General features: G+C 51.7%; 1 protein-coding gene across 1 annotated transcript; it reads right to left on the bottom strand.

Annotated features, from left to right (window-relative positions):
* Positions 1-4,023: 4,023 nt before the first annotated feature.
* LOC116938335 (uncharacterized) lies at positions 4,024-25,058 on the bottom strand. The gene is made up of 2 exons (XM_032945447.2): positions 24,252-25,058; positions 4,024-11,425 (listed from the first exon to the last, which is right to left on the bottom strand). Exons 1-2 carry the CDS (start codon positions 24,633-24,635, stop codon positions 9,290-9,292), a joined length of 2,520 nt encoding a protein of 839 aa, XP_032801338.2. The 5' UTR covers positions 24,636-25,058; the 3' UTR covers positions 4,024-9,289.
* Positions 25,059-25,666: the final 608 nt, after the last annotated feature.

The raw sequence follows: 25,666 nt of genomic DNA, 5'->3' as shown, positions 1-25,666 counted from the left end.
ACATATCGATCGAGTCTTTTAAAATATGCAAGATCATAATAATAACAATGAGGATGTTCATTGATGACAAGCAAAACGCTTTCCCATTTCTCGCGTAAATGCAGGTGGTGTTAAGATGTTCAAACACCAAATGGACACCAATCACATACAAGGCATCGCGTCTGTGCAACCACCACACATGCTCGTGGTAAAACACACAAATGTAGCCTCCTTTAAGGAGCACACACGTAGTCCTCCCGCATCTTCGAGGAGCAGGGTTAGCTACGTACGGTGCAAAAGAAGTTCTGCATACGGCACGTACATACGTTGACCAATCAGTGTTATGTAGACCAAAGGCCACCAAAATACGGGCATCGCTGTACAGTACTGGCAAAAGGGCCCCCATATCGATACCGTAATGATGTCCGTTACCCTAGAAAGCCTCATAACGTATCGATGCCTTTGTATGTATATACATTATATTGAACTTCTTTCGCACCGTAATAGCCAATAATTCAAATCGGAGGTGCGGGGGAAGGACCACAAACTAAACAGAAAAAGCAGTTCTAAACAGAAACGAACAGTTTTCAATTCAGATTTAAAAGTGCATAGCCCCAGTGGCTTCCTAATATCGAAAGGAAGAGCGTTCCAGACGGCCGCAGAAGCGCATCTGAACGCGCGCGAAGCGATGGCCACCTTTCTTCGATGGCTTTTGATAAAGGCCATGCGTGTGTGGTGTTTCGCCAGTGGCATGAAGGGGAGGGAGTGATTGGCACGTGGAAGTAAACGGACTTACCTGGAGATAACCCACGCATGTGAGAGGTTAACGCTCGAAAGCTCTGCTCAGATGGATTCAAGAATCCAGCTGTCTTGGTACTGCCATCTCCCCGGCGCCCTCGCATCCCAGTGGCGCTGGGAACTTCACAGATCTCGCGATTCCCCCACCTCTCTTCTACCGAGTTCTGGATCAAAGCGGAATGATTCCAAGGTTATAATTATAATATATATTGGGGGGTGCGGGTGGGTTGTGTCCCCCCAATATTCAAATATGCTCAAAATGTCCCTCCCCAATATATTGCTAAACCAATGCATAGATTTCTGTTTATATGGTTATGTTTGTACTTTATTAATCCCTAATCTCTGCCATTACATACAATGAAACATGAAATGGTAAAAAAGTAAAAACAGAGAAATGTAATACGATACACTATTAGACATTGTTGTAAAAAATAAATAAAAAGTCCATCCCATGTGTTAGTGATTTTTTTTATTTTAGGCAGGAAATTAGTTTTCAAATTTATATCTTTTTCTGGGTTGGGACCCCCAGACACCCTGGAAGATTTGGTCCCCCCCAACGTTGACTCCATGCCTACGGCCTTGAATACACCTGGGTGAGCGCACTGGGCCAGGTGAGCCTGATTGTGTTTGTGTTCAAATCCAGGGTTCTCACCCAGAAGAAAATTCCCCTCGCAAGTGTAGAACCGGAGTAGTAATAATTATTTTACTTATAAAGCGGCTTTCATCGAGGGTTTTAAAAACGCTGCACAAAGATGCGGCAGCTGCGTGGCAGCATCTTACCATGACGATCACTCGTCAAACTAAACACTGGGAACCGGCAAAGACAATACAAGTTTAACACGTAGGAGGCTTTCGCGACCAATGTTATCCATAATAAAGGTGGGTTTTTTTTGGGCTAATCGTCTGACGAAGCTGGTTGCAATCACCAATGAAACGTCGTACTCGAATTGTAAATGTCGTGGGTTTATGCTCCAACACACCAGGGTGTGCGGCCGCAACACATCGGCATGTTTTGTTTACGTGACAAACCTTACTAATTGGCTGTGTGGGGTGGTGGCGGGTTTAACGACACAATTATACTTGCGCAATCGCGATAATAGGAAGGTGCGGGGGAAGGACAACAAACTAAACACAAACATCAATTCTAACGAAGTGAGTTGTTCAGCAGGCAGGCGCATAGACAAACCAATGTCACACGTGCGCTCATGTGCAGTGACGGCCGTGGTCGTGTGGTGGGAGGCTCTTGAAGGATTGCAAAGTGATCTCGCGGGGCAGCGGTGGTAAAGTTGATTCAGATGTTCTTTGGTTCTTTCGGTAAAGTCACGTAGAATGAGAATAAAATAATAAATTGATAAAATAAAATAACACAATAATATTCTCACGACGTTTCGGCCACAACACAAGCGGCCTTCATCAGGTGAAGGGGACGAGACTGTCTGGAGGACAGCGCTGGAGTGAGAAAGCCACGCTGAGATCACGACCTTTAAGCTGTGTTAAAAAGATGAATCCTTGCAGTCACGAAAACTTTAAATCGAAATTGATTCAGATGGGTCCACGTGGTGGTGAAGTGGATCCAGATCGGTGCACGTGGTGAAGTGGATCCAGATCGGTGCACGTGGTGGTGAAGTGGATCCAGATGGGTCCACGTGGTGGTGAAGTAGATCCAGATCGCTTCACGTGGTGGTGAAGTGGATCCTGATCGGTGCACGTGGTGGTGAAATGGATCCAGATCGGTGCACGTGGTGGTGAAGTGGATCCTGATCGGTGCACGTGGTGGCGAAGTGGATCCAGATCTGTCCACGTGGTGGTGAAGTGGATTCCGATCGGTCCACGTGGTCGTAAAGTGGATCCAGATCTGTCCACGTGGTGGTGAAGTGGATCAAGATTGGTCCACGTGGTGTGAAGCTTTGCCTTTATAAACCATCCCGTAAACAAAACAAGATTTGCTTTTGTGCATGAAAGCTCCGTGATTGAACTACCACGGCATTCCATATTTGGTTATATTTTCGAGAGGCAAGATAGTTTTTTTTGAATTTCCCAAAAAAAGGTCTGAATCATCGTAACTGCTTTGCTTCCTCTGCGAAGATAGCAAAATGTAAGAAAACTTGTACTATTTATACTAAATGTACTTTGTTGGCAGATAAACTAATACAGGACATTAGTAATAGGTTTTTGTTTGCACTGGATTTGCTAGCATAGCTAACACGACATGTGTGTGTACAACACGTGTGTGTGTACAAAGGAAGCGGTAATGTAGTCGCGGTTATCGCGCTGTGCTCCAAACCTGGCGAAGCGAGTTCGATTCCCACTCACGGGCAACACCAGTGGAGATTATCTAAACCTGTCCTGCATCTCCCCTAGGTCGACTTATCTTCAAATGAGTATCTGGTGCGGTGAGTAAACATCGCCACTCGGAAGAAAAAAAATGCGGCAGGGCGTGATGCTGGCCACCCAGAACTTCCCCATTCTGTTCAGGCTATACGGGGAACTTTGCCTTTGTACGAAGGAAGTCAGGCTGTGCCCTGGTTCCGATTCTAGGCCTCTAAATCTCTTCTCAAAGTGTCTCGACACTCCAACCAATCTTGGATAGTACTCCTCGTCACGTGGTAAGAGGTACACTTTCCTATGGTGGGAACCGTGGAAGGTAAAACCGATTCCTTTTTCATCCTGGATATGATTGAGAGTAGCATCGGTAAATGGATGTCTCGGTCAGTAATTCCAGCTGCTGGCATCAGGGAACATCCATTCACGCGCTCGGAGAACGCTCGCAGTGGACACGACCTCACACAGACCCACATACTCACACATAGACCCACATACTCACACAGAAACCCACAGACTCTCAAACATAGACCCACAGACTCACACAGATACCCAAAGACTCGCACAGATGCCCACAGACACAAACATAGACCCATAGACTCACACAGACTCGCATAGAGACTCACACAGACCCATCGGTTCCCCCACCGCTTGCAGGGCAATGAGCCGCCTGCTGGCCAGGTTGGTGATGGTGATGAGATGTGCGACGACGGGTATATTCAGGATGATATTTGCGTTTCCCAGTTGTTCCTCCACCAGTTTCCAATGCTGCCCCGTGTGTGACCAAGACCGTATGTTTTTCTCGGTTTGACATACATACATACTTTCGTAGGGAACACAATCATACAATCCAGTGTCATTGTTGTAGTGTACACAATCACTGCCCAGTAAAACAATGGCGTTCTCACACGAAGCCACGGGCAGTTTTCATTTGTATCGTGGTTTTTTTTTAATGTTCAGGGAATACAATATCACGCGTTGCAGAGACAGGTCGTTAGAATTGACGGACAGCGTCGTTAATTGTCGCTGGGAATTTGTGTCACACGTGCAAATAGAAACGTATTTTGGCTGAAACGGTCATTTAAAATACAACATTAATAATCATTGTTTTTACCGATGCATAATCGTTGTTGCTCCAGTGGTGTACGCACAGTGAGGGAAAAAAGTATTTGATCCCCTGCTGATTTTGCACGTTTGCCCACTGACAAACATACAAGGCAGAATTACAACAAGAAAATCCAGAAAAACGCATGTCAAAAATGTTATAAATTGATTTGCATATTAATGAGGGAAATGAGTATTTGACCCCCTCTCAATCAGAAAGATTTCTGCCTCCCAGGTGTATTTTATACAGGTAACGAGCTGAGATTAGGAGCACACTCTTAAAGGGAGTGCTTCTAATCTCAGTTTGTTACCTGTATAAAAGACACCTGTCCACAGAAGCAATCAATCAATCAGATTCCAAACTCTCCACCATGGCCAAGACCAAAGAGCTCTCCAAGGATGTCAGGGACAATATTGTAGACCTACACAAGGCTGGAATGGGCTACAAGACCATTGCCAAGCAGCTTGGTGAGAAGGTGACAACAGTTGGTGCGATTATTCGCAAATGGAAGAAACACAAAAGAACTGTCAATCTCCCTCGGCCTGGGGCTCCATGCAAGATCTCACCTCGTGGAGTTGCAATGATCATGAGAACGGTGAGGAAACAGCCCAGAACTACACGGGAGGATCTTGTCAATGATCTCAAGGCAGCTGGGACCATAGTCACCAAGAAAACAATTGGTAACACACTACGCCATGAAGGACTGAAATCCTGCAGCGCCCGCAAGGTCCCCATGCTCAAGAAAGCACATATACATGCCCGTCTTAAGTTTGCCAATGAACATCTGAATGATTCAGAGGACAACTGGGTGAAAGTGCTGTGGTCAGATGAGACCAAAATGGAGCTCTTTGGCATCAACTCAACTCGCCGTGTTTGGAGGAGGAATGCTGCCTATGACCCCAAGAACACCATCCCCACCGTCAAACATGGAGGTGGAAACATTATGCTTTGGGGGTGTTTTTCTAAGGGGACAGGACAACTTCACCGCATCAAAGGGACGATGGACGGGGCCATGTACCGTCAAATCGTGGGTGAGAACCTCCTTCCCTCAGCCAGGGCATTGAAAATGGGTCGTGGATGGGTATTCCAGCATGACAATGACCCAAAACACACGGCCAAGGCAACAAAGGAGTGGCTCAAGAAGAAGCACATTAAGGTCCTGGAGTGGCCTAGCCAGTCTCCAGACCTTAATCCCATAGAAAATCTGTGGAGGGAGCTGAAGGTTCGAGTTGCCAAACATCAGCCTCGAAACCTTAGTGACTTGGAGAAGATCTGCAAAGAGAAGTGGGACAAAATCCCTCCTGAGATGTGTGCAAACCTGGTGGCCAACTACAAGAAACGTCTGACCTCTGTGATTGCCAACAAGGGTTTTGCCACCAACTACTAAGTCATGTATTGTAGAGGGGTCAAATACTTATTTCCCTCATTAAAATGCAAATTAATTTATAACATTTTTGACATGTTTTTTTCTGGATTTTGTTGTTATTCTGTCTCCCACTGTTCAAATAAACCTACCATTAAAATTATAGACTGATTATTTCTTTGTCAGTGGGCAAACATACAAAATCAGCACGGGATAAATATTTTTTTCCCTCAATGTATATCTATATCAAATATATTATAGATTTTTTATATTCTGTAATGGTAATTTTGGTAACTGTAAATAAATTTAGACCTTTGAACACGGGACAAGTGTGATGCCATAGCAGAGAAGCCGCTCTGTCGGCGCCGCGCCTGCGATGCCCCCGCAACAAAGCAGCCTGGCCGACGCTGTTTCCCCCTCACCACCCCCCACACGAACAGACACACACACCCCCACGTAGAACCTCGTGGGGAAGTCACCTGGCCTCCAGGTTTTCACCCAGGAGCCCTCCTCGTGGGAACATCCTCCACGGTTTCCTGGGGCCAGGGAATTGGCCGACTTCCCCCAAGTTGAATTACACTGTGGCGCCGTGAATTGACGTGAAATTGCATGGTCATGACGAGGCTACTCAGCCACCGCGGTTAGGACACACACAGCGCGGCAGGTAGAGGGGGGACGGAGCCACGAATGATGGGCGCGGGCACCCAGAAGGCAGAATCAGCCGGGTAGGCGCCTGATTGGCTGGGGGATCTGCGTGAGCACCAGAGTAAGCGTCTGATTGGCAGGACAAGTGTGCTCGTACACCCCGTCCAATGCAACAGCCCAGCGGTGGCCCCTTTGATGTGTAAAGAGCATCCTCCAGGGTGGATGCGCGATGGCTGCGATGGAAACGCCGGTTGATCCAGAGAATAATGACGTTTATTACGCCTTTTGTTTCGGACGTTAATACTTATTTTACTCATGATATTACATTTTCATTGAAACTAGGTAAACTGCCCTGATTAAACGACCCTGACTGTAAGATATAAATGCCCCCCCCCCCCCCCCCAAAAAAAAATCTTATAACAGCGTTGTTATATTTTGTATGTTCTAATATTTAATCATGTTGTTCGAGTGGTATTTAAAGAGAGATAAGTGAATGCAATTTGTCGCCAGGGGGTTGCGGGGGTGGGGAGCTGGGGTGGTCCGCGGAAATGTTTCCATCGGCTGAGTGGGGCCCAAAGCAAGTTTGAGAAACAGCGCTGCCTCGACGCTTCACCCCACTGCAGGTGTTGTGGCGAGCCGGGCCGAGTGGGTGGCGGGACTTCCCGTTCATCTCAGACTCGCCTTCCCAAAAAAACCCTAAATAAATAAACAATTGTTTCATTTTTCTTAAAATTTTATTTTCTACTTCTCTCACGCTACTCGCTGCGCACGGTCATACTTTATTCTGCGAGCGGTTGCGATTTCGCTTTGCTCGGTCGGCGCTAGCCGCTGAGGTCATTTTTTGGGGTTCCTTTCTTCATCCCTGTTGCTGCTCCGTCTCACTCCACCGGCACCGTTTCCATTCCGGTTTCATCTTCACCGATGCACTACTTTGTTGAGGGCGATATCGGCGCGTAAATGGAAGATTGATTGATCTCGTCCAAGTAAAATTGGGGCCTTCTTCAAATTTGACCCGTCGGCCCTCCGGGCTTTATCTGTTCCGGACTCGTCGGTGCCGCCCCTCGTGGGCCCCATCATCCCCCTGCACATGGCCTCGCTGGGCCCACGCCGTGCCATGGTGTCACCCCTCCCTACCTCCCTCGCTCTCCCCCTGCACGCCCTTCCGATCTCCCCTCCCTCCTCTCTCCCTCGCCTCTCTCACTCTCCCCTCGTCCTCCATTTCCATCTCCATCATTCTCCCCATCTCTCCTCCCCCTCTCCTTCGCTTCTCTCGCTCTCTCCTCGCACTCCTTTAACACCTCCCCCCTTCCTCTTCACTTGCCTCCCTCTATCTCTGACTCTCCCCTCGTCCTCCCTTCCCATCTCCCCTCCCTCTCTCCCTCGCTCTCCCCTCGCACTCCTTTCCCATCTCCCCTCCCTCCTTCCTCACTTGCCTCTCTCCCTCTCTCACTCTCCCCTCGTCCTCACTTCCCATCCCTTCTTGCTCCCTCGTTCTCTCCCCGATTGACGTGAACCGCCTGGAAACAGGCTTGCATGCGCCTTATACACTGACAAAACAAAATCTACTCAACAACTTTTTTTATTGTACCAGGTAAGGCCCACTGAGCTGTGTAGCACTTTTTTTTAGAAACGACCTGGCCACAAATGATATCTCAACGAAGTGGCTTATCGCGTGGAAATTTATATCAGCCAAATACTCGAAAACGCACATTGATTCTAAATGGAGGGAAAACCGGAGGACCCAGAGAAAAAAATCCACGTGACCACGGGGAGAGAGACTTTTGCGTGGCATTTTGTTCACCGCCTCCGTTTAAGTTTCTGCGCAACTCGTCACTTTGTAATTCGTTTGTTTAATCTCTTCTCCCAAAGGTTTCCCCTTCCTGCCCTTGGCGCTGCCCTCCATTGGCGTCGTTTCTGCACCACCCCTGCTGTGGAGCAGAAGCGCTTTGCCACACAGTACCCGACGCAAGGGCGATGAGCGAACTCAAATCATCACCCTTGGACAACAATCTCCACCGTTGCTTTGTGCGGACGTGGGGACATGGAAGAACCATGGCTCACGGTTATGGGTATCGAATATTCCGACCAGGAATGTTGTTCAGTAGCTATAGACGACCGGCAGGAAGCAGAGTGAACTGACGGAGAAGCCGCTATTCTAAAACTTGTTTGCAAAATAAGAAGCATCGTGACCAATGGGAGTTTTGAAGATAACACGAAAGCAGAGAAACCCCTTTTACTGCATCATTCATAAATCACTGCTCGTCTGAGAGGCCACCACACGTTGATTAGTCATGAATCACTATCATCATCAGATTTTATGCACTGCCATTAATTTAATGGCATGATCATGGCTACAGGAGTTTGATTGGCTGGGCTAAGATAAAGATCGTCGTGTTACAATAACTGGAATTATCTAAAGGTACCCCCGGCGGTAGCGCATTTGTCTCTTGTTGTTGCAGAGGTGTCACGGTTCGAATCCAGTGGCCACCCTGGCTAATACTGTGATGCGTGTTAACCACAACAATGCTACATGCCGCCATCTGCTTCCGAGTGGACGTTAAAGATCCCCCCAATGTCATTCTCAAGAGTGCCGGTGTGTGTGGGTCAAAATTTCATGTCACAAAATACTCAATTGGGACACTGCATGGCAATCTTTGCCTCCTACTGGCCGCACTCTTGCGAGTGAGACTCCTATCCTGGTCTCTTGAGATCTGACCGAGCTCCACAAAATCTCGAGATCTGACCGGGCTCAACAAAATCTCGAGATCTCACCGGGCTCAACGAAATCCCGAGATCTCACCGGGCTCAACAAAATCTCGAGATCTCACCGAGCTTCACAAAATCTGGAGATCTCACCAGGCTCAACAAAATCCCGAGATCTCACCGGGCTCAACAAAATCGCGAGATCTCACCGGGCTCAACAAAATTTCGAGATCTCACTGGGCTCAACAAAATCCCGAGATCTCACTGGGCTCAACAAAATCTTGAGATCTCACCGCGTTCAACAAAATCCCGAGATCTCACCGGGCTCAACAAAATCTCGAGACCTCGCTGGGCTCAACAACATCAACTCGAAACTACAGCTCGTCATCAATGTGCAATGGGCCGACTCTTCCTCTAAAACCTTGCCCCCGTTTCTGTCTCGGTATGAGGCCCTCCGACTCTCCACGGATCCTCGTTTCCACATTCCTGGTCTTCTTAACGGCCGGCCTGGTATCCAGCCTCCCCTCCCCTGCCCCTCTGCCGCCACTGGCGTGCGCGTACTGCCGCTTCGGCATCGCGCCTTCCCTCGCCAATCTCCGCCCACCCTCACTCCCGTGCGGCGTGCCTCCATCTCTGCCGCCTGTCCCCGCCAAGCCCTTCCTGTCGTTCTCCTCCACTTGGCCAACTTCAGAAATCGCCCTTGTGTTCAAAACCTTCCCCTCGCGCTCTCCTGGCCGGTTCGCTGCTCCCACCACTCCATCCGTGCCACGTTTCCGCCCGGCAGCAGGATCAGGACCGCGGGCTGAACCGCCTTGGCCCTCCGCAGAATCGGACGTGGCGCGGGCGGCACATTCAGGAGCATTCCTCTGGTGTTGCTGCTGCTGTTGCTGCTGCTGTTGTTGGTGTTCCTGCTGTTGGTTCAGCAGCTGGTGCTGTTGCTGCTGGTGCTGCTGCTGTTGGTTCAGCTGCTGGTTCTGCTGCTGGTGCTGCAGCTGCTTCGCGATGTCGCCGCACAGGCCGGAGAGGTGGGCCGCCCTCGAGATTGCCTCGTGCGCTGCCCGCTGCGCCCCACCGTGCATCCCTGCGGCCTGCGTCGATGTCTCCCCTTGACCGCCCGGCCTGCCCAGCGGGACGGGGCACCCGTTCTCCCCCGGGTGGACGGCGGTCATTGTCGTTCGAGGTGTCAAGCGAACTGCGAGGGCCGTCTGCTCCACGCATCCCCGCTCATCCTCCCGAGGGGTTCCTCCACTCCCGCACCACGCTGCTGCTGCCTTCTCCTCGCCTTGCCCCTCGCTCGCCCGCTCCTTTGAGCTGCCTTCTTGCCCTCTCCCGGCGCCTCCCGAGTCTTTCGCCCAAGCAGGCGCCCCCACGGCGCCATCGTCGTCCGCGTCCTGCCAAGCTCCGACTTCGGTCCGCGATCTCACCGGGCTCCCGTCGCGCCCGGGCACCGTTGCTCTCTCTTCCGGTTCCGCCTCATCCTCGCCGAGGCCTCGTCCCTGCCGCCTGGGCAGTTCAAGCGGCAGGGGGCGATCGTCTCCTGGCGGGGTGGAGGCCGCGGGGGCCGTGGGCCGCGAGCACCGCTCCATTGCCCGCGAGATCTCCTCGCAGGCGCTCGCGATTTCGTGCCCGGCCTTGAGGTGTAGCTCTGCTTCGGCGCACACGCACGGCGCCATCTGGGCAATCCGGAACCCTGCGGGGCTAGTGGGGGGCCCGGCGGCGGTGGCGGGCGGCGCCGTCCTGCGGCGCCGTTTGGAGCGCGTGCCCCTTGGCCCGGCGCTCTTCTCGGGCGGCCGCGCTCGCTCCATCACCGCCTCCGTCGCCTCCTCCTCCATCGCGCCGCCGGCCCGGCTGATCCCGCTGTCGACGCCTTCGTGGCCGCCGGCTTTGTTCCCGCCGTGGGAATATTCCATGGCGGCAGCGGCCGGGGGACAGCGGGCGTTGAGTAGGGAGTGAGCGGCGGCTGTGCCCTGCTCCGTCACAGTCCTCGCGATGTCCTCGCTGAACCGAGAGAGGGCCGCCGTGCCGATCGTCGCCGTCGCACCACCTCGCGGACTGTCGGGCGGTGCCGACGCACCCCCTCTGGACATTCCAGCTGTGGCAGCCGTACCCATGGAACGCTCCTCCTCTTCTCCCACGGCCCAGTTCACGCTGGGCTCATGGGCAGCCAAACCGGGATCCCCCGATTCCCGCTTCGTTGTGGCCCCACTCGGCGAGGCACCGACATCTGCGCGTTCCTCCTCGCTGATGCTGTCGAGCCGCCTGACCTGGCCGGCGCCGCGGACGGGGGTCGGCCGGGCTGACTCCCCCACCGCTAGTGCTGCAGGACGCATTGTGCGCTCGTCGAGAGTGCAGCTCTCGCTCGAGGGCCCTCGAGGAGGCCCCGGGGCTCCTGGCGCCGGCCGCTCGTGCCGGGAAAGCCAGGCTGCACCGTTGAGGGCCGCGTGCTCGTTCCCGACGGAGCGCCGGTCGGATCCGACTCCGATCGCCATTCCCGGCGCCGTGCGTACGGCCTGTAGAGAGGACATCCATTGCAGTGCGTCGGTCAAATAAATAATGTATGCACAAGCAACAAAAGACAAAGATCCCCCGTGTAGCCTTAACAGACTGTTGGGACAAGTGCTGTTAGCGAGCGGTGTTGGTGGCCGTGAGCTGGAATCAAACTCGGGTGGCCAGGTTCGTCACGCAGCATCGCTAACCGCGACACATTTACCGCACACGCGCATGTTTTTCATGCATCTGGAAATACGCTTTTGTCTCTCCATCTCCAGCCAGTGGCCAAAGTACAGCCCAGGCCTCCACTGTCAACCTAAATGCAGGGTTCAGATCGGGTGATTGAGGTTTTCGTTGCCCCCACCAACCCCCTAAGCAGCCTTTTTGTGATGGATAGACAGATGGCCGTGAAGAATTAAGGGTCAAGCCCTTCCAACCGGTGCAGGAAAGAGTTGGATAACGTTTGCAAATTCTTTGCTGTCGCCGTTTCTATTCTTGCGTTTGGCAGTATGCTCAGGAGCTGGATGCCAATGTCGAATCCTGACCGCCACGATGAGTGGGGCTTCAGGAGTAAGAGAGAGTTTGTGTGCGGCAAGTCCTCGCTTCATGCGTTGTGGTGTTCACACTGGAACGCGTTTTTGCTGTAACGCTTGATTCCTTCCACTAGGGACACCGTTATACCGTTGAATGCGTGCCGTTATAATGCGGAACACACACCGTTATATCGCAGAACGCGCGCCTTTATATAACGTGGAACGCGCGTGCCGATATAACGTGGAACGCGCGTGCCAATAGTACGCGGAATGCGCACCATTATGACGCGGAACGCGCGCCGTTATGACGCGGAACGCGCGCCGTTATGACGCGGAACGCGCGCCGTTATGACGCGTACGGTGGGGACGCTTTCACCCTTCGTTGGGAAAACGATGAAGGTGGCACCGTGGCTGAGGAGTCCACCGGCTGTCCTCGGGGTGTCAAAAACACGCGGCAGGATCTCCACCGCGCTCATCTCAAGAGAAACCATGAGCGTCCGTTAGGGTATGCGCCAAAGCGCCGCTCAATTTATCCGCACGGCGCTCGCTGCTCGCTGCATGCGCAGTGACCTGGCTCGTGCGGCCGTTACAATCACCTTCAAGTAACAAAAATATTCCCTTTAATTGATCAAATTGCACAAAATCGTGGGGAAAAATATATTTTTAAAATAAGTGTTTTTTATTTTGTTTTAAAGCTCCTGCGAGCGCCGACTTCTCCCGTGACCCGCCCTGCCACCGTCGTCGCTGGGGATCGTCAGCGAGCGTGAGATTACGAATCTGGAGAATTCTGCCGAGGGAATTTTGGGAATTTTTGCGCCGGACCTGGACCCCACGCGAGTTCCCAGGGCATGCTCCGTGAATAGCGGCACCCGGCGGGGCTTTCACTGCGGTGGATCGCAAGCAAAGCCCCCGCTCCTCAAAATGACGCGTTTTGCAAATGTTTGCAAATAAATTATATAAACAACTTTTGTCGAGTTGCGGAGGAGTTCAACGGAGCACTCGGCACAATCTCCATGGGACATCCCGAGTCAGTGGTGACATTTCCACATTCCTGTGGCAGGGAGCCAGTGCGTCCAAAGGACAAAACTGTTGTTGTCCCACCACGTGACGGAGCAGCCTTAACTAGGACGTGTGCAGATTTTACCGGCCTCTGAGGGATGATGGTGGTGATGATGATGTTTGATGATGAAGCTGATACTGATGCATCTAATGATGCTGCTGCTGATGGTGATGGTCGTCCTCATGATGATAATGACGATTATGATGTTAAGATTGATGATGAAGCTGATACTCAGTTTAACACTCGAATTGTAAATGTTGTGGGTTTTACTCTCCAACACACCGGTGTGCTGTGCTAGTAACGAATTGGCACGTTTTGTTTACGTGACAAACCTTTACTAATTGGCTGTATCGGCTGGTGGCGGGTTTAACGACACTTATATTTACGAAATCTAACCAAAAAACCTCTATTATGGAGAAGCTTAATCTTGATTTGAAGCTTTCGTGACTGCAGGAATCCATAATCTTTGGTTCTTTCGGTAAAGTCACGTAGGTAGAAAAATAAAATAAACATAATACTGTATATCACGACGACAGTGGAACTTATGAACCGGCAGTTCCACTGCTGGATTATGTTTTCCGCCTGAGGATGACAGCTTGTGTTGTGATATATTATTTTTTGTTTTATTTTTCTACCTACGTGACTTTACCGAAAGAACCAAAAAGTATGGAGAAGCTGATACTGTTACTACTTTTGCTGAGGAAGCTGCTGATGCTGATGATGCTGCTGTTACTGAACTAAGTTGACCCCGGCCGGAATATTTGACGCAAAGTCGTCCCGTTCGTACGCCCTTTTGCTGCTGTTTTTCCAACCGATTCATATCCTTTGTGCAAAACAATACAATGTGGAAATGTAGCTTTTTTTTGGTATTTATATTTTTCGTACTTGCTTAAAAAAACACACAAACACAAGAGTTGTTACGTGTTTTCGTTGGCTTCGCCTCTTATTTATTGTTTTAAGAGACAGAGAACAAGAGGAGCCTTCTCCTCCTGCGGGGTAGCTGTCACAACGGCACGCGACGCTCGCGCACAAAACCCGAAACGCGATCGCGGCATCCCGGAGGAGATTCGTTGAAACAATTTGGCGAGGAGGGGGGGGGGGGCTTGGGCGGCGGGCCCCAGCCAGGGGCGTGCGACACGCCAGGGGCTCGCCGCGTGGTTTCGGATGCCACGTGGTGGTTATTTAAAGAGGGCACGGCAGGGAGGGGGGGCTACATGCCGAGTACCCCTCCCCCAAGAATAACCCATCTCCCCCCACGAATAAAGCTCCCCCTCTCCCCAAGAATAACTCCCCTCCCCCCCACTAATAACGCCCCCCCTCTCCCCACTAATAATGCCCCCCCTCTCCCCAAGAATAACTCCCCTCCCCCCCCCCACTAATGACGCCCCCCTCTCCCCACTAATTCCGCCCCCCCTCTCCCCACTAATAACGCCCCCCTCTACCCTCTCCTCATAACGCCCCTCCCACCCTCCCTCACTGTTGTGCAAGCGGCTAGAATTCCCGACCTACTGAAAACACGAATGAATATGCGCTTTGTGGAAAAATTATAGATTTTTTTTATTACTCACAGATTGTGTGAATTGGCATCAATTAAAAACTGCAATTTGAGACAGTGTGCAATTGTGGGTCAAATAGTGAAATATATTGACTATATGTCCAAACTGCAAACATTTGGAGAGTATGTGACTTTGGGGGTGAATGCCAATGTCAGAACACGGAGCCAGAACCAGCTGGGTCCTTGAATGAAATTCAAGATCCAGCACCACCTCCATCACCACCACCATCACCACCAACACCACCAACACCACCAACACCACCAACACCACCAACACCACCAACACCATCACCACCATCACCACCATCACCACCAACACCACCACCACCACCACCAGCCACGATCAATGCACTGCTGGATCAAGGCCTCTCCGGAGCCGCCGCCATCTATTTAACATTTTTATTGTTTGTGATTTTCTGGTTTCCTTTCCTACACGTTGCACTCCAGTCGTCTTTTTGTCTTGTTCGTTGTTGTTGTAACCTTCTGACCCCATGCCCCTACCGAGCATCTGCGAGAAAGAGCTTCATAGCTCATCTGATTGCTCCAGGAGAAATAAAGATTCTGATCTCTCACAGTTAACGTCATACAGCACCTGCACACGAGGCGATTGTATCGCTCTATCTCTGCTGCTCTCGGATGCGTTCCTGCTTTTGTACGTATATATCCGTCTAACTTCTTTCGCACCATACGTAGACAACCGTGCTAATCAGAGATGCGGGGAAAGGACAAACTAAATACAAAAGGCAGTTATAAAGAAATTCGTTCTCAACCTAGATTCTGTAAAAGCGCGGCGCTTCCAATTGTCTTCCTAATATCGGAAAGGATAGCGTTCCAGAGGGCCGCAGAAGCTCATCTGAAAGCGCTGCGCGATGCGGTGACCATTTTTTGTTCGATGGCCAGCCAGGAAGCCGTTGTTGCTGTGAGCACGACCGGAGTTTGCGTGATGGTGGTTTGTGCTCTTTGACGAGATCAGCCAATGCATCGTGGTTCACTTGTGGCTCAGCACTGTGTGGGTGTAATAAGCGCGAAGACTCTGGCCTTAGTCTTGAGCATCTGAGACCCTCCCCTGGAGCGAGGTGCTCGAGCCCAAGCCCACTCAGGTCTCCGTCTCTCCACATACAACAAATAAAATACAAGGATCCTCTGCCAATCCATCATCGGTGCCACGGCATTCTGGGAGCACATCACTTCAGCAGCGTTGGCATTGAGTGCAAGCAAACCCCTGGACCGGTTTCAGCACGTTCAGTGCTTCGTCGGCAGAGTCAATCTGGCTGAGATCAGGCCCTGGAAGCGATTGGTTGCATTCATAAATGCAGTGACACCTCTCCCTCCCCGGTTTACGTGTGGGGGGGGGGGGGGGGGGATGCATTCCTGAAATGTGCGACGACGAATATCGAGACGATGTCAATCGAAGCGATTTAACAGGGGTAGTGGTAGGTGGTGGTGAAGGCTGAGAGACGACGGATAATGAGAAAGGAGGGGAAGATGCTGTCAGCGACGTTAAGAGCGTGTGGGGTGGTTGAGGCGATACTAAAGCGATGACGCATTTGCGAAAATACGTAAAAGGGGAGAGACGTACATCGGGGTGTCGCTGTACTTTTGTTTTACGGCGAGGGAAGGGATATGTGAATGAGTCTGTATCGTCTGCTTATCTATTTTCCAAATGCGAATTTAAGTAATTGTTTCCTGAGATAGTTTGATTTTATTTACTTTATATTTTGTAATACTTAACATCTTGTTTATTGACTCTCGCTGCCATGTCTGTCGACTCGCCGAGTCACCCTTCCAAAAGAACAGCGTAGCTCAACGTGTAATTTACTTTGATATTTATATTCTCCACAAAGACGCGAATTATTATTTCGTGTTATGTTATTTCCTTAACGGCCAACATGATGCGTACAATTTGCACCGTCCAACCCGTGTTTTCTCTGTCCCTGGCGTGTTATTGGGGCGCCACGGTGGCAAGATGTTAACTACCTCGCCTGGTATGGAGGAGGTTGTGGGTTCGATTCCAAATCCGACACTTGTATATTTGGAGTTTGCGTGCCTCTCTCCGTCTCTCCCCGTGGTCGAGTGGATTTTTCTCCGAGTCCCATTCCTTCTGAAAAAAGAGCCACACGGCTGTGGGCCTTACATCTGGTAAAATAAAAAAATGGTTTATTTTGCTGGCTCGTCCACAAGCCACTGGTCACTTGAAATGAGCGCGGATGTCCACAGCTCGTGGGAAAACCGGGCCCTCCTCAACCACCAACGAATCGTGGAATTTTGCCTGTCATTTAAATTGACCAAGCCTACCACTTTGGCTTCCAAAGCATATATATTATATTCTTTGGTTCTTTCGGTAAAGTCACATAGATAGAAAAATAAAAATAAAGTGAAATTTTTTTTATAAAAACAAAACAACCCACTAATGTAGACTGTAGCCTGGTTCTTAATCGGAGTGAGCGCACTGGCAGTCTGTAATGTAGACTTATTCTGGTTCTTTCAGTAATAAAATTAAAATAACCACGACGTTTCGATATATATCATATACATTATAAATTATACATAGGTAATTGTTATGCTTATTACACCTGCAGTAATATTATTATCATCATGATCATTACCACTGTGTGCAATTACCACCGCAGGAGTAACAATGCGAGTGAACGTGAAAGATCCCCTGATGTCACTCACAAGAGTAGGCACCAGGGACAAAATTTGTCAAATTCTAAAAATGACAAATCCGAAAATTGCTTAATTGTGACTCTACACACAACAGCAGCAATCATCGCCCTCTCCTGGCAGAATGATGCCCCGGGTCACTCAAACAATTTAGACTCATCCTTTGTCTCTTTCAGTTCTCACCTGGCCCCAACAAAATCAAGCCGAGCGGCTGCATCAGATCGATTATTCAGGGCAGCGAGCGAGGGGACAGAGGCCCCCCCTCTCAGCGGTGACGCCGCGGGAGGGGGCGCTCTCTTTGCGGTGCTACAATCCCCTGGTGAGACACGAGGGCTTTACCACTCGAAGGGGGCAGCGCTGAACACGGGGCCCCAATGCCTCGAACGCCGCGACGATCGCTGCCCAACTCTCACGGTCGAAGTCTCCTCTCCCACGAGAATCTGGTTGCACCTCCGCGCCCCCCCCCCACTCATTCTGCCCTCCATAGGGGTAGTAAAAGCCATGCATCGTTCACCATCGGTGCCGTGGGTGCCTGGTTCCTTCTGGTCAGAGCGAGTCCTGCCTGGCTCGATTCTGTACGACAACCCGTGACTGAAACGAGCGTCCACTCATTGCGCGCCTCACAGTTGAGTATATATCTACTTATTATGCTTCGTCTCAGCAGGGCTGAGCCTGCACGAAGATTGGATGGATGGATGACGACCACGGTGCATGACACAGGTGCTATGGGTTGCAGCTGCGGGGCTCCGTCGTCATCAAAAATCTGTTGCTGCACTGGGCTTAGCTGTGATCCAGCAGCGGACTGACAGAGTGGCTGTGCGCGTGCATCTGCCCCACGGTGGCGACATGTTAACTACCTCGCCTGATTTGCAGGAGGTCGTGGTCGCGTGGATTTTTCTCCGTGTCCTCCGGTTAATTCCCTCCACATATTGAACCAACATCATGCATTTAGAGGATTTGGCAGCTGCTATAAATGTCCGCGCAACAAGCCACTTTGCTATCATTTGTGATAGCCAGGTCGCTTCTGAAAAAAGAGATACAGCGCTAAATGGGCCCTTACCTGGTAAAATAAAAATAGTTAGTTTGTTTAATTTGATGTGGAAACGTCAACAGAGATCTGTCGCAACGGTTAGCAACGCTCCGCGTTCGAAGGTCAAGGGAAACACGAGCGGGGTGCTGGCGCCGCCGCCACTCTGCTTCTCGTTACCTCCTCCGGCGCCGGCGCTCGCACGGACGAACGCGCGCACACACATGCACACAAAGCGCGCACGCACCGTCCCCTATACGAGGGTCTCCCACGGGGGGGGGGGGGGGGGGGGGTGCCTCGCCCAGGATAGACTTCGCGAAACACAACCCAGACCGTGGCAGCCACGGGGAACATTCTGACCGCGGTGGCAGGCGATTAAAACAAAATAATCATACACACTCTCGCGTTGGCACAAACAAGATCTGATGATCACGCCACTGCCCCCCCCTCTGCCGCTACCGCAGACAGATGTGGAGCCATGGTGGTTTGACTCTGCAGTGAAGTCCTTCGCCGCTGCCACGTGGCATGCCAACAGCCGCTCAGGCAGCCGGATGGCAATGGTGGTGCTGGCCCTTTGGGGGGGGGGTCCCTAAGCATCCATTATATTTTGTGCCCCCCACCCCCCTTTAATGTACAGGTGTCTCTGGATTCACCAAAGGGATGCGTCCTTCAAAAAACGCGCGTAAAACAACGTTTTCATGAATCGGAATTGCTCCTTCCCATTAATTTAATAGCAAAAATTAGGGATGTGAATCAGAATATACTGGAAGAATCCGATCAGCTATGAAGCCCTTTTTTTCACAGATATCCAGGAGGTGCACGAGGTCAGAACGTTAATGCAACAAACAGTGCAACAACACGGTAGGAGTGCAAAGTATCGTAAAGGTAAGCAAATAACATTTTTTTTTATAACTTAAATATTTGTATTTTACCAGGTAAAGCCCACTGAGCTATGAACTTATTTTTGCGATTTTTGAATTCATAGAAAACAAATCCTCTAAACGCGTGATATTGATTATAAATGTGGAGGGAAAAACCGGAGAACCCGGAGGAAAATCCACGCGGCCACGGGGAGAACACGCAAACTCCAAATATACAGGCGTCAGGGTCGGGATCGAACCCACGGTCTCCTGTATACGATGTGAGGTAGTTAACATCTCGCCACCGAACTCTGGGGACACTGAGACGGAGGGCCACTGTTTATTGGTCCACTAGGGAGAGTCTTGCTGTTTGTTGTTATGATGAAAAAGTCAATGGATTCCATGAAAAACACGACGTGCGAGGCCTCGGAAGGGCCACTGCCCCAAAACGTCGCCTATCATTACTTTTTTTCCTTTGAAGGACACAAACACACTGTTATTGAGGAACATGTCAAGGTTTCAAAAAATATTACTATTAATTGTGATTGTGCACCACTGGCAACGTAATTTGTTGAATTTGTTTCGTATTGATCGTAACGGCGAGCATCTCTGGCCAACCGGAACCCTCCACTCAGCGGCCGGTTCACAGGGCGAGGATATCTCAACAGAGCAGCCGGTTCACGGGGAAAGGATAAAACTATTTAACCTATAAACTATTCGGTTTTCACCAGGTAAGGCCCACTTAGCTACATAGCTCTTTTTCACAAGCGACCTGGCCACAAATGATAGCTCATTTGTCGTACCTCCGATTAGCACAGTTGGCTACGTACGGTGTGAAAGAAGTTCAACATACATTCGAAGTGGATTATCACGAAGAAATGTTTCGCAGACAAATTCTCGAAACGCAAGTTGACTAAATATGGTGGGGAAATCAGGAGGACCCGGCGAAAAATCCACACGACCACTTAGAGAAAGAGACACGCAAACTCCCGAATATACAGCAGCAGGCATCAGGGTCTGGATCAAACCCACGAACTTCTGCATACCAGGCGAGGGAGTTAACATCTCCTAGCCATCGTGGCGCCGCCGGGAAGGGGATGGCTCACAGGGAAGGGGGTGGCTCACAGGGAAGGGGGTGGCTCACAGGGAAGGGGTGGCTCACAGGGAAGGGCGTGGCTCACAGGGAAGGGGGTGGCTCACAGGGAAGGGGGTGGCTCACAGGGAAGGGGGTGGCTCACAGGGAAGGGGACGGCTCACAGGGAAGGGGGTGGCTCACAGGGAAGGGGGTGGCTCACAGGGAAGGGGATGGCTCACAGGGAAGGGGACGGCTCACAAGGAAGGGGGTGGCTCACAGGGAAGGGGGTGGCTCACAGGGAAGGGGGCGGCTCACAGGGAAGGGTCGGCTCACAGGCAAGGGGATGGCTCACAGGGAAGGGTCGGCTCACAGGTAAGGGGATACCTCCCCGTGGGAGGGCGCAATAAACCCATGAGCTCACTGGCGCTCGAGGAAGACGCGCGGCGCTGCCTCTGCACCTGTGCGCAGGAATTCCATTCAGCCCAGGAATTGACGGCCAGAGCGCTGCACCCCCCCCGCTCTCCTGCAAGGGGCCGGTACGAACTTTCCGGCCGCACGAAGCGCCGCCGATTGATTTCGTCGAAGCTAAGCCCAATGCGATTCGCAACAACGTAACGCTCCACAGCGTCAATGCGATAAGCACCGTTGAGAGGCCGAATTCATCCGCTTTCTCGGCTTATTCCGTCGGAAACTTGTACACAGGGCCCGTAAGACATTGCACGTCTTCAGAATGTATGCGTGTGTGCGTGTACTCTAGCGCAGTGGTTAGTGTAATCCACTACAAAACAGGCGACCCGGGTTCGATTCCAGCTCACGGCTAACACCAGTGACTATTATCTGAACCGGTCCTAGGCTTCCTCTAGGTCGACTCAGCCTGAAATGAGGAGCTGGTGCGGTGTGTAAATGTCACCACTCGGGAGACAAAGGCGGCCGGGCGTGGCGCCGACTTTCATAGATGATGCTCGCTAACAGCACTTACCCCAACAGTCTGTGAAGGCTATACGGGGGGGATCTTTGTCTTTGTACCTGCATTGCAGGCTTAAACAATTGCTGAATCAAATGTTGCTGGAAATCATTGCTCCAGTAGCCTCGTGGGTTGATGGACCAAAATGTTTTTTCTCTTTTAAAATGTATCGCAATTCGCAGCTCTTGCAGGGTAGCGCCCCGTGTGTGCGTATGTGCTAGAGAAGGGCCCCGCGGAAGGAGACGACACAGAACTACTTCTAGATCCCTTCGACACATTCGGAAATAACACAGTGGCTTTAACCGGAGCTATGCTAATGGTAGTGCCACAGTGTTCTTGACAAATGCGTTGTGTTCAGTGGTTAAGCACAACTGTCAACACAGCAGCAACGCAACATTTAGTTTTTTTTTGTTTTAACCGCACTTGTTAAACCGCTGCGCTAGTTAAACCGCTGCGCTAGTTAAACCGCGCTCGTTAAACCGCGCTAGTTACACCGTGCTAGTTACACCGTGCTAGTTAAACCGTGCTAGTTAAACCGTGCTAGATAAACCGTGCTAGTTAAACTGCACTAGATAATCGCCGTGCTCGTTAAACCGCCGCGCTAGTTAAACTGCGCACGTTAAACCTTGCTAGTTAAACCGCGCACGTTAAACCGTGCTAGTTACACCGCGCTAGTTAAACCGCGCTCGTTAAACCGCGCTAGTTACACCGCGCTAGTTACACCGTGCTAGTTAAACCGTGCTAGTTAAACCGTGCTAGTTAAACCGTGCTAGTTAAACTGCACTAGATAACCGCCGTGCTCGTTAAACCGCCGCGCTAGTTAAACTGCGCACGTTAAACCGTGCTAGTTACACCGCGCTAGTTAAACCGCGCACGTTAAACCGTGCTAGTTACACCGTGCTAGTTAAACTGTGCTAGTTAAACTGTGCTAGTTACACCGTGCTAGTTAAACCGCGCACGTTAAACCGCGCACGTTAAACCTTGCTAGTTACACCGCGCTAGTTAAACCGCGCACGTTAAACCGTGCTAGTTACACCGCGCTAGTTAAACCACGCTCGTTAAACCACGCTCGTTAAACCGCGCTAGTTAAACCGCTCTAGTTAAACCGCCCCAGTTAAACCGCCGCGCTCGTTAAACCGCGCTCGTTAAACCATGCTAGTTACACCGCGCTAGTTAAACCGCGCTCGTTAAACTGTGCTAGTTAAACTGTGCTAGTTAAACCGCGCTAGTTACACCGTGCTAGTTAAACCACGCTCGTTAAACGGCGCTCGTTAAACCGCGCTCGTTAAACCACGCTCGTTACACCGCGCTAGTTACACCGCGCTAGTTACACCGTGCTAGTTAAACCACGCTCGTTAAACTGCGCTAGTTAAACCGCGCTCGTTAAACCATGCTCGTTAAACCACACTCGTTAAACCGCGCTAGTTAAACCACGCTAGTTAAACTGCACTATTTAAACCACGATACTTAAACCACGATAGTTAAACCACGCAAGTCAAACCGCACTCGTTAAACTGTGCTAGTTAAACCGCGCTAGTTAAACCGCGCTCGTTAAACCACGCTAGTTAAACCAAACTAGTTAAACCAAACTAGTTAAACCACGCTAGTTAAACCGCGCTAGTTAAACCGCGCTAGTTAAACCGCGCTCGTTAAACCACGCTAGTTAAACCAAACTAGTTAAACCAAACTAGTTAAACCACGATACTTAAACCACGATAGTTAAACCACGCTAGTTAAACCACGCTAGTTAAACCACGCAAGTCAAACCGAACTCGTTAAACCGTGCTAGTTAAACCACGCTAGTTAAACCACGCTAGATAAACCGCACTAGTTAAACCACACTAGTTAAACCACGCTAGTTAAACCGCGCTAGTTAAACCACGCTAGTTAAACCGCGCTAGTTAAACCACGCTAGTTAAACCGCGCTAGTTAAACCGCGCTAGTTAAACCACGATAGTTACACCACGCTAGTTACACCACGCTAGTTACACCACGCTAGTTAAACCGCACTAGTTAAACCGCACTAGTTAAACCGCACTAGTTAAACCGCACTAGTTAAACCACGCTAGTTACACCACGCTAGTTACACCACACAAGTTACACCACGCTAGTTAAACCGCGCTAGTTACACCCCACGAGTCAAACGATTGCATTCCAGTCAAGTCGATCTGTTTGTTGTTGTTTCTAATCATCAACGACGTTTTGTTGTCTTCGTCTCGCGGACCGTGACCGAGAACTCGGCTGAGTCACAGGCGGCTAAAACCCGGATCGAAGCCCAGGATGATATCGGCGCTGTGAATGAAAAATATGGCCTGGAGAGAAAAAGACGTTTCAGGCAGTGGCCCTTCGTAGCACAAAGAAGGGCCTGAGAGAGATGAGATTGAATAATAGATAGAGCGACAGACAACACACGGTGCATGATTGAGTTATTTGACCAGGTAAGGCCCGCTGAGCTGTTTAGCTCTTTTTCAGAAGCGACCTGGCCATCAGAAATGATCGCTCCAGGAAGTTGGCTTATCACAAACTCTTTGGTTCTTTCGGTAAAGTCACGTAGGTAAATTTATTTTCTACCTACGTGATTTTACCGAAAGAACCAAAGAGTATGGATTCCTGCAGTCACGAAAGCTTCAAATCAAGATTGGGCTTATCATCATCGCGTGGAAATGTATAGCAGCAGACAAATGCTGAGAAACTACCCAGCCCCCTGAGTCCATTGCGTTTCTACGCACTGATCCAGCTGTGTTCATATTAAATGTAATGGGTATTTTTATTGATTATAATTTATTGTTATCATCATTACCACCCCGTGTTTATCCAGGAGAGCCTCACCGAGTCTCAAGGGTCCCTCCCCCACCAAGCGTTCGCAGAAGAGAGGGCGACGCTGCTGCTGTCATCCCAAACGGGAAAGGGGTTAACATTTGCAGTTTCACGTTTCAGCATTGCGATGTTTGGCTACGGCCAAAGAGGATTTTTTTTAATCTATGGGAGGAAAACCGCACCGAGCACCGGGTTCTCGATGCCGCCCCACATCCCACACAGCGCCAGCCAGCCATGCCGCTCGCTGGAAGCAGTGCCAGCGAGCCCCCCTCCCCCCGTCAAAGATCTCACCTGGGGCGGGGTATTGGCGCCTAGCTTCACCACGAGGATCCTCGGCGCCTTGCGCTGCCCAAGCAGCCGCGCGTGCTGAGCCACGGCGCTCAAACTGTGGCCCTGGACCAGCAGGTGAGCCCGGGCAGCCCGGACCTGCCCTCCCGTCTCGGCGACCCTGGCCAGCAGCTCGCGGCTTGCCGCGTGCCCCTTCTCCTCGAGCCGGGCCAGACGCCTCACGTCGGTTCCGATCGCGTGACAGGCGGCGATCGTCTCCGTCTGCCGCCGGCCCGAGTCTCGCTGCCTCCGTTGCAGGAGCTCCACTTCGCCCAGGAGTCTGTCCAGGGACTCGAGGACTCTCAGGGTGCTCAGCTCCGAGGTGCTCGGCATGACGAGCGACTCCATCGCCCGGCCGTGAGCCGATTGAACCGCGCAACGCACTCCGCGTTGTGAGCGCAGTCTCAGGCCTCGCGTGCTCGCTGGGTGGCACGCGTTGCGCTCCTTCGCGTGCAAGTCAACCGGATTGACAAGCGCCGCCGCCTCCACAGAGCCCCCCTCCTCCTCCCTCTTCCTCTCTCAAAGTCACAGTGGGAAAGTTTACCAGCAGCACCAGCAGCTAGCACGACCAGCAGAACCAGCAGCAGCAAACGGTGAAGTTGCTCGGCACTTGACAGTGTGGTTGAAGCTTTGGCTCGGTCGCGGCCACCCGCAGTGCTGCTGCTGCAGCTGCTGTTGTTGTTGTTGCTTTCTACGAGGAGTATCACCGCGGCGAGGAGAAGCGACCGCGCCCCGAGCCCGGGTTCCTCCCCGGTGGCGTCACAAGAGCCCCTCCCCTCCCTCCGTGGCCCTCCCCTCCCTGCGTGGCTCCCCCCTCCCTCCCTGACTCCCCCCTCCCTCCCTGACTCCCCCCTCCCTCCCTGACTCCCCCCTCCCTCCCTGACTCCCCCCTCCCTCCCTGACTCCCCCCTCCCTCCCTGACTCCCCCCTCCCTCCCTGACTCCCCCCTCCCTCCCTGACTCCCCCCTCCCTCCCTGACTCCCCCTCCCTCCCTGACTCCCCCTCCCTCCCTGGCTCTTCCTCCCTCCCTGGCTCCCTTCCCTCCCTTGCTCCTACCTCACTATCCTTCCCCTCCCTCCCTGGCTCCCCTCCCTCCCTCCCTGGCTCCCCTCCCTCCGTGGCTCCCCCTCCCTTCCTGGCTCCCTCCGTGGCTCCCCCCTCCCTCCCTGGCCCCCCCTCCCTCCCTGGCCCCCCCTCCCTCCCTGGCTCCCCCTCCATCGCTGGCTCCCCTCCCTCCCTCCCTGGCTCCCCTCCCTCCCTGGCTTATTCTCCCTCCTTGGCTCCCATCCTTCCCCTCCCTTCCTGGCTCCCGTCCCTCCCTCCCGGGCTCCCGTCCCTCCCTCCCGGGCTCCCGTCCCTCCCTCCCGGGCTCCCGTCTC

The sequence above is a fragment of the Petromyzon marinus genome, chromosome 56 (genome assembly GCF_048934315.1).
Source record: "Petromyzon marinus isolate PM22_M1 ecotype Great Lakes invasive population chromosome 56, UKy_Petmar_22M1.pri1.0, whole genome shotgun sequence".
NCBI lineage: Eukaryota > Metazoa > Chordata > Hyperoartia > Petromyzontiformes > Petromyzontidae > Petromyzon > Petromyzon marinus.
Note: the sequence above shows the minus strand (reverse complement) of the source record. Positions and strands in the feature narration are given on the sequence as shown.